We start from the raw sequence: 15,106 nt of genomic DNA on the forward strand, positions 1-15,106 counted from the left end.
AACTGTGCCGCAGAAACGCTAACCACTCAGACGCCGTGCCGCCTGTTAAGCCTGTCATTATGTATAAAATTAAAAATATACAGATTGTTTCAAAACAGTCCATTGGATATGAATAATTAATTATCATAATGCATTTTTGTATTTCCCCGTAGAGACTCACAAGCACATAATTTGTATATAAAAGAGAAAAAATTGGTAATCTACTGTAGACTATTATTTATGATATTCTTTATTGTGTTTGGCAGGATGTGGCTTACTAACTTGATGTATGCCGTGTCTCAGGGGGTGCTAATATTGAAGATTTGTGAAATCGTTCTCATAATCGACATGTTTTTGAGTTTCTCATTCATATTTGGAAGCATAAATCTTATGAGCTTCGACATTACTATTTCTTTTGCCTTAATTATGTACTTTTTGGAATATTTCATCTCAAGTGATTTGCAGTCGGGTGAGGGAGGAAAGGCTGTGCCTCACCTGTCATCATCCATCCATTATCTGCACCGCTTATCCTCAGTAGGGTTGCGGGGCCCATCACAGTTATCTTCGTGGAGTGGGCAGGGGACACGCTGAACTGGTTGCCAGCCAGTCGCAGGGCACACAGAGAAAGATAACTCAATTGCTCATACACACCTAGGGACAATTTAGACTGGTCAATTAACCTGAACTGCATGTTTTTGGTAGGTGGGAGGAAACCGGAGTGCCCACACAGGCAGGAGAACATGCAAACCCCGCACGGGGAGGCCGGTAACTGGAATTAAAACCCGAACCTCCACACCGTAGGCTGCAACGATTGGTCGATGTTGTCAACAAAAATCAATAATAGAAATAGTCGACAATGAATCCCATTTTCCAATTCCATGATCTCTGCAGCGAGTTGCACGTGTGCAAGAGCCAATAGCATCTCTGTCTGGAGCGGTAACATAAACACAGAAATGGCGGCGTCAACATCCAAGTCGAGGCAAGTCAAGTCTCAAAGGGCTGCACAGACCACAGACTATTACACCATGCCCTGATCTAAAACCTACATGAGGGCAAGGAAAAACTCAAAAACTTCAATATGAGGAAAATGAAGAAACCTTTAGAAGAATCTGATGTTTAGGAGCACTTTAGCTTGCATACTACCAATAAACAGACAATTTGCAAAGTTTGCAAAGCAAACCCTGTGTGTCATGGTGGTAGATCAGTGATGCACGAACATTCAAAAATCACGTCACACTTTTGTACAAAACGGAGACGGACTCACCTCGGTAAAGTTCAAGTAATGTTCAATCGATAAAATAAATACAATTTTCTCGAGTTTATAAAAAAGGCACGATAGTGTACTTTGGCTTATTATTCAAACATATAATCTATCGTGTGTTTTACAGGGCAGCACGTTAGCAGTGGTTAGCGCGTGTGCGGAACAGTTCTGAGGTCATGGGATCAAACCTTCCTGTGTGGAGTTTGCATATTCTCCCCGTGCTTGCGTGGGTTTCCTCCAGGCACTCCAGTTTCCACCCACATTCCAAAAACATGCATGTCAGGTTAATTAGCCGGTTCAAATTGTCCCTAGGTGTGAATGAGTGAGTGAGTTGTCTGTCTCTGTGTGCCCTGTGACTGGCTGACAACCAGTTCAGGGTGTCCCCTGCCCACTGCTAGAAGATAGCTGGGATAGGCTCCAACACCCCCGCAACCCTACTGAGGATAAGCGGTGCAGATAACGGCTGGATGTGTTTTACCACTAGCAAGTGCTAAAAAATGCACAACGTCCCTGTAATAGTGTGGTGATATTTCACAGGATCTTGTAAAAAGCACTAATGTTCAAATGCCATCATGCTGTCCATTCTAAAATTATAGTTGGGACTTTCTTAGCAACACAAGTTGGGAAAGAAACATAGGATTTTTGTCGCATACAGTCTTCAACTGTTATCCATTTTCTTTGCCGGTTGAAAAACTGATGTGAAAATGCTAAAAATATGTAAAATCCGCTTTACGTTTCACAATTTATGTTTTTTTGTCCAACAATGAAGCTCCTGAGAAACGTTTTACCCTGAGTGGTGCGTGTGATAAGCATATGTACGTATAAAAATCGTTTCCACAATAAAGGATTTATTGTCATTGTTGACTATAGACAATCCAACCACCTTTGTTACGTGCTAGTGCTGAATGCTGCATACTGCTGATTTGAGTTAAAGAAGGCTGTGGCACGCCGGCGCCTTTGAGCTTGTTTGCCGTGTGATGATGGACGTCTCATCTTATTGCCAAGGCAAACATTTGGACTGACGACGGAACCTTTTAGCGCCCGGCCCGATTGGCGCATGCCGGCGGTGGAACTTCTTCAAAGCCGTATGCAAAGCGGACAAACAACGCGACGACCTTTGCGCTATCGCGAAGCTTTGCGTGCGACAGCTATGACTCTGCCAAGCTTTGAAGCATCTCCGCTGTTTCACAGGCCCTGACCCACCCTAAATGAACCTCCCCCCAATTTTCGAATCCAGTCAATAAATGATCGCTTTTATCCTCTTTGATAATCTTCAAGGAGCGGTTCGTCCTATCACCCGGTGTTTCATTCGTAAAAATGACGGTGAGCAAAGATTTAGCTTTTACATCAGTTTGGAGAATACAGCTAGGACTCCCCCCAAAATCCTCACTTGAGATCCTCTCCAAAAGCTAACTGAAAATGTTAATTTCAAAAGCACAGCTTATTGTCAACACAATTTTTGAAATATCTAAAGCAGTAATGTCAAACTCAGCTGAGTGAATGCACTTTTAAACCTGAACCTGTCAGGACCAGAATGGAAACAGGACCCACTTGCGTGACTTTTACCACAAGTTTTATTGAATGAGAGAGGAAGGGCTGTGCCCACGATCCGGTGTTCGCTTGGCGCGGGAAGCAAGTTGCCCTCGTACTCCGATTGTGATCCGAACACGGAAGTGGATCTTCCGTAGCCAGCGATGGCGGTGTCAGGGGCAGAAAACTGGACGGTAGCCGGGACTGGGGAGCAAGACGTGGTCGGGGTCGGAAACGGGTCGTAAGTCGGGACGGGAGAGCAGACGTGGTCGGGATCAAAATGGGTCGTAGCCAGAGACAAACGGGAACAAAAACGAGTCAGGGTCGAGAAAAGGCTTGCCTTGTAAAAACAGAGGTTCGCAGACGGACTGACAACAAGTGACAGACAGGACTGGGTTCAAATACTGACATAGAGCGAATCAGAACCCGCAGCAGTTGGCGCCAAATGAGCGGGCACAGCTGAGTCACATTAGTAATCATGACAGAACAAACTCACCATGCTACACTAAGTCAATACTGCCCTCAAGCAGCCTTTATTTTTGCAAATAACATACTGTCTAATAATTGATTTTAGACACAAGCAGAAAAGGGGCAGGGCAACCGTTAAGCCAATCAGATCACAGAACACAATGCACAATGAAAATCCCTTTTCCTGATTTTTTTCTTCTTCTTTATTTTTACCCTTTTTCTTGAACTTTTCTTTTTGTTTCTTTCTTTTTCTTTTTCTTATTTTTCCTTGCCTTTTTTCTTTTCTTTTGTTCTCTAGTTTCTTCTTTTTTTTTATCTGATACTTCTTTTTCTTTTTTTCCTATAACCATTTACTCCTTTTTTCTTGCTTTTTCCTTTCCCTCCTGCTTTTTTCTTCTTGTTTCTCCTGTTTTTTTTCTCCTTCTTTTTTCTTTTATCTTTTACTTTTGTTTCTTTTTTAATTTTTGGCTAGTTTTGTTTTTTGAAGTCATTTTGTGCATAACGTTGCATAATGATTTGTAATATATGGATTAAAGCAACAAAAACAATCTGAAGAGCCGCTTCTCTCAAAAAGACGGAAACTCGCACAGCGATATCGACATAGGCATGTAGGTAACAAAGGTCACGTAGCTGCTGTTGTCTAACTGCACGTACGATAGTTAAAGTAAGCCACACTTGTCTCTCTATATTTTAATGTCTTAGTGATAAAAAAAAAATACAATAACAAAAAAAGGAAACTTCTACAACCCGTGGCCACCCTACCACCTCTCTCTCTCTCTCTTTCTCTCTCTCACACACGCACACGTACATAGACACACACACACACAAACTGAAGCTCACGTGCATGCTTGCTTTATTTTTCTCGATCTCGTGCTGACATTGACTTAAAAACACCGCACTTAAAATGGCGCATATTGTTTTTGCCTGCACGCAGTGTGATTTTGGCCGAATTTGTAAGTAAAATAATTTCATAATTTCAAGCCCTGATTTTTAAGCGCAGGGTGGCTTTTCTCGTGCGCTGAGACGGTTTTGTCAGTGCACAACTGCCCGAGAGGGCAGCTTAGTGGAAAGTTCAGTCTCAGGCAGGGTTGGGTAGGGTTACTTTAACTAGATTACTTTCAATTACTTTTGGATTACTCCAATACCAAATATGCTAATAAAAGACAAAAGAAACTAAATATGAATGAAATGATGACTCACAACACGTGGTAAGCTTTCTCTCCTGGCTTTGATCTCTTTGATCTCTGGCAAAACTAACATAAAATGCGACAGAAACTAAATGAAAATAAATCCAAACAGCTTGCCAACATCATTTTTGCCGTTCCATGTATTCCGTTACTCCCCAAGCCTGCACAAAATTTTGTCATTTTATTCATATTTATTTTCTTTTGTCTTTTATTACCATATTTGGTATTGGAGTAATCCAAAAGTAATTGAAAGTAATCCAGTTAAAGTAACTTTACCCAACCCTTGTCTCAGGCATGTAAACGATTCATTCGAATGCCCCAAAAATATGACTTCTGATCCCAGTTGGACGATTCCGTGCATGCAAAACTAGTCAATGACATAAGATGGCAAGGTTCTCATGTTAAGGCTCTGTTCCTTCTAGTGGCCGGCTGATCCAAGTTGTTTGGACCAAGCGAGCAAATACATTCCGCTGCAGATTCCTCGGCCATTGTTGTGCAGCCTGTCACCGAGTCGTCTGTCAGGCCCAGGAGACGCCGCTGACATTTAGCAGGCCGCCTCCTCCTCCTCATTGTCTCTCACTTTTTGCTGCTGTCACTCCTTCACTAGTGTGACGTGATGTGCAAGGAAAGGTGTGCGAGCGTTTGTATTAATGAGTGGCCCTTTAAGGCTATTAAGATAAGATTGGTGCGCCTGGAGTTTTTCATTAGAAGCGCTGGCCCTACTCAGAATGTTAATTGGTGAAATGGTCTTTAACGGGGTTCTGGTGCCTACGTGGGGATGAAATAAACAAATTATGTTTTGGGGTGCAAAGAAAAAAGATGAGGCCTTGTGCAGATATGTTTGCAGCTGAGAAGTGAGATGATTATGATGATGATGATGATGGAAGTGATACAATACTTACATACATGTTGTTAGCTGTGTTTGCAGAGTAGCAGTTTAATTGCACTTAATCGTGACACCAGTGCCACCCACAGGAGAGGAGATGAACTTGAAATTGCCCCACACAAAGATGATTAAAAAATACTGTATTGGAACATATATACAGCCAAGGGCTTTGGAGGTGTTGAACACCCAGAGTTGCTGGTAAAATTAAATAATGACAACATTTTAATTAAAATATGTATTGTTTTATATTTTTGGAATATTTTGCTAAACACTTTTTATATCAGGCAGCACGGCGGGGCAGTGGTTAGCGCGTGTGCAGCAGAGTTCTAAGGTCGTGGGAACCTCCTGTGTGGGTTCAAATCCAGCTACCGGACTTCTTGTGGGGAGTTTGTATGTTCTCCCCGTGCTTGCACTCCGGTTTCCTCCCACATTCCAAAGACATGCATTTCAGGTGGATTGGCCGGTCCAAATTTTCCCTAGGAGTGAATGAGCGAGCGAGTTGTCTGTCCCTGTGTGCGCTGCGATTGGCTGGCAACCAGTTCAGGGTGTCCCCTGCCCTCTGCCTGATGATTGCTGGGATGGGCTCCAGAACCCCCGTGATCCTACTAAGGATAAGCAATGCAGGTAATGAGATGAGATGAAACTTTTTATTTCAGAAAGCCGTTTTAATCAAATGAATGATCGTTTTAAGGCAGTTTTGATGAAAATGTATTCATATTACCTATGATTTATTTCTAGTGATGTTCACTATGTTTTGTATACTGATACCCAATGCTAAATCTATTGCTCCCTGGTCACCCTGGAAGGGGGATTACCACTTGTGAGGCCCCTTCACAAGGTTTCTTATTTTACTCGTGCTAAGGTTTTGAGTTCTTCCTTGCCCACATGTTGGTTTGAGATCAGGGGGTGGTGTAATTGTAACCTGTGCAGTCCTTTGAGACATCTAAGGGCTTTACAAATACAAAGACGCTGCCCTACTTACAAACAAGATAGGTTCCGGACGATCGTTCATAAGTGTAATTTGTTCGTAAGTTGCTTCAGTGGTATAATTTGTATGTTTCTGGTTTATATAAGTATGTTTAAGGCTTGTATAAGTAACCTTTGTTGTTTTGTACTTAAAAAAAAAAAGTGAAACATGTGACTTGACTTGAATTGAAAGTTTCTTTTCTTTTCTATTTTCATTGAATATTTGTTTTAAGGCCGTTTTTATTCATCAAATGTTCATTTTTTAATTGAATCCTAGCACTGTTGGGATTTCATGATAACACACTCTCACCGTTAAACACCGTAGCCTCTACAGACTCCGCCGCTATGCCCAGGTAACACTCTTCAAGCAAAAGGGGAGCGAGGGCGGTGCTAGGAATTAAATGGACTGAACCATTTCAAGACAGTGGAGTATATCTGACGCTGTGTTCACATTTTTGTTTTGTGTTATTTTTTTTACATTTTAGCTAGTGTTTTTTCATGATATTTAAGCATATCCTGTCCTTTATTAAGGAAGAGCTTTTTGAACGGACTGTAATTTTTGTGGGTCCTTTTTTTAAATATGGGGGTGCTTTAGCCAGTTACTCCTATGTATACGGCATTTGAAAATGTATACTTCAAAGGTATTTGCTTGAAGCAAAAATCATTTTTACATTCTATTTTGTTCGTTTTATTCGGGGAAGTTTGTAGATTCTTAATAAAATAGACAGTACAAAATGCATACTTGATTGCCAAAATGTTTTATTTGCGACACACTCAATCTCAAAATTGATTTAAAAATCAAACCGTCTATTCGTGGGAACTAACAGTAACCTTTTACAACACGTTATAAGTTATTTTATTTACAGTTAATAAAACTCACATTTCTGATTAAAAAGAGGGTGGTGAGAGACACTCGTGGCTATTTCTTTATATGATGGACTAACAGCGCCCTCGTGCGGAGAAACCTTGAACAATAGCTTGTGCCTAAAGTATTTTGTACAAAAAAACGTATATTTTTTAAATCCCCCAAATCGAATTGTTTATTGTTTGAAATTAAAAACAATTTTGGTATTACGTTAAAAAAAAAGTAGCTACAGCAACAATTTTGATATTTCTTTTATGTAAAATATAGGGGCGTTACACTATCAATGGTAGATATCTAGCGCCCTCTTGTGAAAAACCTTTGAATAACTTTACTCACGACCCAATTTAAGCAGCGCAATACCATCCACTGTATGTTATGCATTCAATAGTAGTGGTCATTATTGAGGGTAATTCTCGAACACATTATACTGATTTACAATAAAATGGCACAAGATAAATAATTTGATATTTGAGGCAGATGTGAATAACCCTGTATCTACATTTAAAGGACCATAACATACTTTTCCCTATTTTAAAGTTCACTATGACAGCCATGAATAACATACAGTACACTGCATTTATTGCAAGTGGGGAACAAACTAAGAGAGATGCTGAAATAATTCTTTGTGTTTTATATATATATATATATATATATATATATATATATTCTTTGTGTTATATATATATATATATATATATATATATATATATATATATATATATATATATATATATATATATATATATATATATGTATATACCTATAATATGTAATAAACATATATAATATATATAATATATAAATGTATAATGTATAAAAATATATGATTTTTATTTTATATTATTGTTAATATTATTATTTATTTCTCCAGATGTCATGATAGTCGTCTCGTGTGACGTATCTTCTCCTGATTGGTGGCCCTCCTTTCTGGAGGAAAAATGGACGAAACCATTTCATCTCGACGTCCTTTAGCACCCGCTAGCTAATCATTCCGCCTCTGGACCCCACTATCGCGATTCCAAACAGGATTACTCGATTCGGATTTAGACAGCGTGATTACAAATCCTATCGGTTTGCTTTTGGATTAGTCTCTTGGACACCCCTGATCTCCCCCCTCAACGTGATCCTGCTAATAAACCTAAACACACGGCGATGAAGATGGACAGCTGCGATGAGGCACCGTGCACAAGGAATCTCCGATTTTATTCGTGACCACATTTGCCCCGGAAAATATTCATTTGTATTCGCCATGTTTTCTGTGCTGTGGCCGCTGTTGATCGGTGGATGGCCTGGGGTCTCGCCGAACCCGACCGACGAGGGAGCGCTGCGGGCCGGTCTCGGGGACCAAGGAAACCCAGGCCATCAGGAGCAGCACAAGGACTCGTACAGCACTTTTGCGTCCGAGTTCTTGGAGTCCAAATACCTCGCGGACGATGGTGAGTGTAGAACGATGCGAAATGCTCGTGCAGGAAAAACGGCAGATCAGCACCAAGGCCAGCTCTCACACCTGGGGCAGTACAGTAATACAAAGTGACTTGGACAGTGGCCGAGTAGTATCTAAAAACAGGGATCTTCAGTAATACATTTATTTTTCAAACCCTTTACCCAAATATTGAGTATTCATCATAGCAGATACCATCAGTACATATAACTCAATTCCCTCAGGAAAATAGGACTCACATTTGTTAAACAAAATACGATTTTAGAGCTCAACATAACATCCATTATCTGCACGGCTTATTGTCAGTAGGGTCGCAGGCGTGCTGCAGCCCATCCTAGCTTTTTTCGGGCAGTGGGCAGGGGATACCCTGAAGTGGTTGCCAGTCTGTTGCAGGGCACACATTCATTCAAAATATATATAGTAGACGTTCAGTGTTCAATTCCAGCTACCACAGCCTCCCCGAGTTTGCATGTTCTCCCCATGCCTGTGTGGGTTTCCTCAGAGCACTACGGTTTCCTCCCACATTCCAAATAGTGTGAATGGGGAGTGAGTTGTCTGTCTCTGTGTACCCTGCGATTGGCTGGCAACCAGTTCAGGGTGTCCCCTGCTCACGGTCCAAAGACTGCTGGGATGGGCTCCAGCACCCCCGCAACCCAACTGAGGATAAGCGGTGCAAACAATGTTGGATGGATAGATGCATTGTAGCTAATTTTTTCATTGATATAAATTAGGAACACTTTTAAGATCATCATCATCCTAAATCATTCCATTAATTAATTCCTCTCCTGGTGGCACAACGGCTTTTTAATGTTGTAGGAGAATATTGGACCTTGAAGTTATGGATTTCCCTTAATGACGAGTGTCTACTCTGTAAAAAAACAATGTTAGGTGTTAATTCTTACTTTTTCATATACTAATAACAGATATTTAAGTTTAACGATATCTTCAAGTTTTACCATGTTTGATTTGAAAAAGATTTTGTTTGTATGTTCTTTGTACATAATGTATAAAGAGTAAATACTGTCACAGTTGCCATTGCGCCCAATTGGCCAAGCCCGTATGGCGCCAGCTGCGGCTCGTTGACAGATTGGCTTTCTGTCTATTTAAGATTAGTGCTCTCACTCTTCCTTTGTCAGTCGTCAACAAATCTCTGCCCCACAAGACGTGGGTTTAGACTCAGTCCTGCTTCCTGTTGGTATATCCTGTCTGGTATTTTTCCCATTTATTTTGTCCTGTTTAATATCGGTTTCCAGTTTCCTTCCCGTCTAGTTTGTCCTGTTTATTTTTGATATTCTGTTTTGATTTCAATCCTGTTTGTCCCGTTGTTTAATATCGGTTTCCAGATTTGTTCCCGTCTAGTTTGTCCTGTCTAATTTCGATATCCTGTTTTGATATCAATCTTGTCTGTCCCGTCCTGCCCGGTATCGACCCCGTCTGTCCGATATCTACTCGGGCAATTGGTATCGATCTCGTCGGCCTCTGGCTTCCTATCATTCCACGCCAGACTGCTGCCTAAAGTGCATGACTTCCCATTTCCCGTAATATAAAAGGCTTGTGTGAGAAACGTCACGCATTTGGGTCCTAATCCTGTTCCGGTTCATGAAAAAATACTGTATAAACGTAAAATGTAAAGGTCAATTCAATCTGTGCCGAAAACCCTCATCCCAGGAATCGTTTAGTTTTGAAATCGTCCTGTTTCTGAAATATCAAAAGTGAATCCCCTTTGACTTTTGAATGTCACGTTCATGACAGTATGACATTTGCAGGTTATCCTTTCCCCACTGCACCACCTGTGGACCCTTTTGCCAAAATCAAAGTGAGTGACTGTGGAGTGACCAAGGGATGCATCAGGTAATGAAATAGCATGCATGTGTCTTTTTTCTCAATATTTTCTCAAATGATCACACATTTTTGAATATTGATATATGTTTTTTTATTCATAAATTAAATAATTTTAGATACGGTAAACCTGGATGCGATGCTGAGACGTGCGACTACTTCCTGAGTTACCGTCGCATCGGGACAGATGTGGAGTACGAGATGAGCGCGGACACGGATGGCTGGGTGGCTGTGGGTTTCTCTTCTGACAAAAAAATGGTGAGCGGGGGAAGTTTCTCAAAGTGTTACAGGGTTTCATCTCATCTCATCTGCTGCACCGCTTATCCTCAGTAGGGTCGCGGGGGTGCTGGAGCCCATCCCAGCAGTCATCGGGCAGTGGGCAGGGGACACCCTGAACTGGTTGCCAGTCAATCGCAGGGCACACGGGGACAGACAACTCACTCGCTCATTCACACCTAGGGACAATTTGGACCGGCCAATTCACCTGAAATGCATGTCTTTGGAATGTGGGAGGAAACCGGAGTGTCCGGAGGAAACCCACGCAAGCACGGGGAGAACATACAAACTCCACACAGTAAGGCCGGGAGCTGGATTTGAACCCACGCATGAGGTTCCCACAACCTCAGAACTGTGCCGCACACGCGCTAACCACTGCGCCGCCGTGCTGCCCTCTTCCAGGGTTTATATGTTATAACATTTTTTATTTTTCAAGTATATTAAAAGAAATATAGCATTCTTTTGTATTTCATAAAGTTCTAGAGTTTCTGGTTTCATCTCACCGTAGTAATCCTACAGATGTTTCAAAACAATTTATCAGTGTTTTCAACCAGTGTGTGATTAGACCTTGTCTAGTGTCCCGTGGGAAATTGACTAATTTTATCTTTGCAAAAAAAGCATCCCATTGTTTAGATTATTTGCTTTCTTTCAGTGGTCAGCTGAGTAACTGTAAATTCCTCCAGTGGCAGCAAATCATAATGTTTTTTCCATTTTTGTTTACTAACTAACTGCTCATGGCTTAGTACGGGGATATTTTTTTCCTAATTGTTTCGGATTGCGGTAGGGAGCGCGGCAGCACAGTGGTGAGTTAGCGCATGTGCGGAACATTACTGAGGTCATGAGACCGATCTTCCTGTGTTGAGTTTGCATGTTCTCCCCGTGCTTGCGTGGGTTTCCTTCGGGCTCTCCGGTTTCCTCCCACATTCCCCAAAAAACCTGCATTTCCGGTTAATTGGCCATTCCAAATTGTCCCTCAAAAAATACTGAATTTATTTGTATCAACTAATTTCTTTCAGCAAATGATTAAATCAATGGCGGCATGGCGGATGGGTGGTTAGTGCGCAGCCTCACGGTGCAGAGGTTCAGGGTTCAAGTCCATCTATCGCAGCCTCCCTGTGTGGAGTTTGCATGTTCTCCCTTTGCCTGCGTGAGTTTCCTCCGGGGCAACCTGGTTTCCTCCCACATTCCCAAAACATGCATGTTAGGTTAATTGGTCGGTCCAAATTGTCCCGAGGTGTGACTGAGCGAGCGAATTGTCTGTCCCTATGAGCCCTGTGACTGGCTGGCAACCGGTTCAGGGTGTCCCCTGCCCACTGCCCAAAGATGGCTGGAATGGGCCCCAGCACCCCCACAACCTTACTGAGGATAAGCGTTGCAGATAATGGATGCAAAAAAATCTTGCACATAACGTTTTTTACAAATAAATAAATATGATTTAAAAAAAATTAAAAAGGGAATAAATTATAAAGTAGTAAAAAAGAGAATTGTTCCATTAGCAGATGATTTTGCCTCACATGTTGTTGATTCTTCGAAAAGAAATTCAGTTTTTTAGCTTTAAGTTTGAAGCCTGACATGTGGCAATATGACAAAAGTTCTGGGGGAGGCAATACTTTTGCCAGGCACTGTATCTCAGGATTGTCCCGCGGGCTGTATTAAGTCTGATCCAGCTGGCGGACAGTACTGTAGTTTGCCCTCCCCTGCTCTAAGGCAAACCTCGCTGTTTTTTTTATATAATTAATTTACTGTACGTGTAAATTATGTTAAACAAGAAGTACACACACAAAGTAAATGTACCTTGTCGGTGCAAGTTATAAATGAAATCCATGTTCGTCAGGGAGGCGACGACGTGATGGGCTGCGTTCACGACGACAACGGTCGTGTGCGTATTCACCACTTCTACAACGTGGGCCAATGGGCCAAAGAGATCAAGCGCAACCCGGCCAGGGACGAGGAAGGCGTCTTTGAGAACAACCGCGTGACCTGTCGATTCAAGCGTCCTCTCTACGTCCCGCGAGAGGAGACACTGGTGGACCTGCACCTGTCCTGGTACTACCTGTTCGCCTGGGGGCCCGCCATACAAGGTAACCTTTGATTTCAGTCCCCAGAATCACCCTGGGGCCCGAACTTACGTATGTATTCTTTTCGTCCCGGTAGGCTCCATTACCCGACACGATATCGACAGCCCCCCGGTGAGCGAGCGCATGGTCAGCATTTACAAGTACGAGGACATCTTCATGCCCTCCACAGCCTACCAGACCTTCAATTCCCCAATTTGCCTACTTCTCATAGTAGCGCTCACCTTTTACTTACTGATGGGGACGCCATGAAGACGAGGAGGATGGACGAGATGTAGCAGCAATAAAACAAGTTGCCATTATTTTGCACATTTTGAAATCTATGTTGTGTAACTCACAGTATATTTTAGAGCAGTAGTCAGCAACCACTGGGCCACAGTCCGGTGCCAGATCATGGCTCTTTTAGTACCACACAGAAAGTAAAAAAGTACTGAATTTATTTGTATCAACTAATTTTTTTCAGCAAATGATTAAATCACTGGCCCCACAGTGCAGAGGTTCAGGGTTCAAGTCAATCTATCGCAGCCTTCCTGTGTGGATTTTGCATGTTCCCCCTGTGCCTGCATGGGTTTCCTCCAGGCACTCTGGCAAACCTCTGTTGATACAGGGCAAGCCTTTTTTGACCCTGACTCCCGCCTGTCCCATTTTTGCTCCCGTTTGTCTCCGGCTACAACCTGTTTTGATCCCTACCACGTCTTCTCCCCCGTCACACCTAACGACCCATTTTTGATCCCAACTACGTCTACTCTCCCGTCCTGCCCTACGACTCGTTTCTGACCCCGACCACGTTTTTGATCTCCCTGAATATTGGCTACCAACCTGTTTTTCCGTCCCTGACACCGCCATCGCTCGCTACGGAAGATCTTCTTACGTATTCGGATCACAATCCCTGTGCGAGAGCAACTTGCTTCCCGTGTCCAGCTAACACCGGATCGTGGGCGCAACCCTTCCTCTTTCTTTCAATAAAACTGGTGGTAAACGTTATGCAATCGGGTCCTGATTCCGTTCTGGTCTTGACAAATAAGTATTTGGCTTTATCTCAATATCACACTACTTTTACTCATAATGCCTCGTTGAACAACGTTGTTTTGGCTGCCTCATTACAACATAATTGAGCATTATGGGTAAGTGTTCAGCCAAAGCAACACAACGTGGTAACGTGAGTGAAAATAGTCTGATGATATCAAATGCCTTTTCTTACGCTATCTAGATCACCAATGGTGTAGTTTGCATAGAGTATTTGATCTTAATATTCCCCTTAATCCTCAAATTGTTTTCAGGATGAGCCGCGAGAATAGTCAACTACCAAACTGTGGCGCAGAAAAGGTTGCCTACCACTGTTGTAGACGAGCCATGTGCCCCATGCCAATTAAAAGAAACTAATAGAAAAGTTACACACTGGACAGTTATCTTAAATTACTTAGCATGCCGAGTATAAAGGAACAGATGGCAAATATTTACTGGCTCAGTATTAACTTGGCTGGAGGACAGAAAGAGAGCAACAACTGCTTTTAATTCATCATTGTTTTAAACTTTTTTTTACACTTGTGTTTTTCTGTTGTGTTTTGCACTCCCTTGTAACATTTTCAAATTTGTTTTTTATTTTCTAACCGGTAAGGTTAGTGCAATTATATTGTCTGTTAAACTCAGAGTCTTACAGTTGGGACATTTATCGCGATGCAGTATACTGTATTATTTACAAATGTAATCCCTAGTGGAGAATTGAACTTCAGGGATTGAAATTTGTGCAATAAATAATCACTATGCTATACTATAGACACAGTGGTTTATAATACCATTAAAAAATAATCTTACAAAAATGTGTTGACTTTTCAGCAATAGTTAGCCATGTATTTTCAATACCATAAAAAAATAATTTTTACTAGGAACAATACTGAATATTACCTCACCTGTCAAAGAAATTGAGTCCAAAACAGCAGGTTTCAGGGAGGGAAGGAGCGCCACAAAACAATTTTAAGAAACAAATTTAATCTGCTCATCCTATGTAAGAGGTTTCAACAACACCAGAGAAACTTCTGTAACGTTTTTGTTGATTTCAAGAAGGCCTTTACAGAGTAAGGCAAGCCGCTTTATGGGCCACCATGCCCAAGTACTGTACAAGCTGGGAGAGAAACTAATTTAGAACATTGAACAACTGTATGCCAAGCCCAACCATTGAAGCGTAGTTTCCAACCCCAGTCGGTGTGAGACAAGGCTGCATTCTCTCTCCAACTTTTTTCAACATATTCCTGGAGAGAATCATGTCCCAAGTTCTGGAGCAACATTAAGGCACAGTCAGTATTGAGGGACAAAAAATCACTAACCTCACTTTT

General features: G+C 41.9%; 1 protein-coding gene across 1 annotated transcript; it reads left to right on the forward strand.

Moving 5' to 3' along the window:
- The first annotated feature begins 8,075 nt into the window (after nucleotides 1-8,075).
- frrs1l (ferric-chelate reductase 1-like) lies at nucleotides 8,076-14,542 on the forward strand. Its single transcript, XM_088328070.1, has 5 exons — nucleotides 8,076-8,578; nucleotides 10,350-10,434; nucleotides 10,542-10,680; nucleotides 12,533-12,779; nucleotides 12,853-14,542. The coding sequence occupies exons 1-5, from the start codon at nucleotides 8,314-8,316 to the stop codon at nucleotides 13,023-13,025; spliced, it is 909 nt and encodes a 302-aa protein (XP_088184196.1). The 5' UTR covers nucleotides 8,076-8,313; the 3' UTR covers nucleotides 13,026-14,542.
- Nucleotides 14,543-15,106: the final 564 nt, after the last annotated feature.

Source organism: Urocampus carinirostris, chromosome 2 (assembly GCF_059441175.1).
Source record: "Urocampus carinirostris isolate Australia breed hairy pipefish chromosome 2, RoL_Ucar_1.0, whole genome shotgun sequence".
Taxonomy (NCBI): domain Eukaryota; kingdom Metazoa; phylum Chordata; class Actinopteri; order Syngnathiformes; family Syngnathidae; genus Urocampus; species Urocampus carinirostris.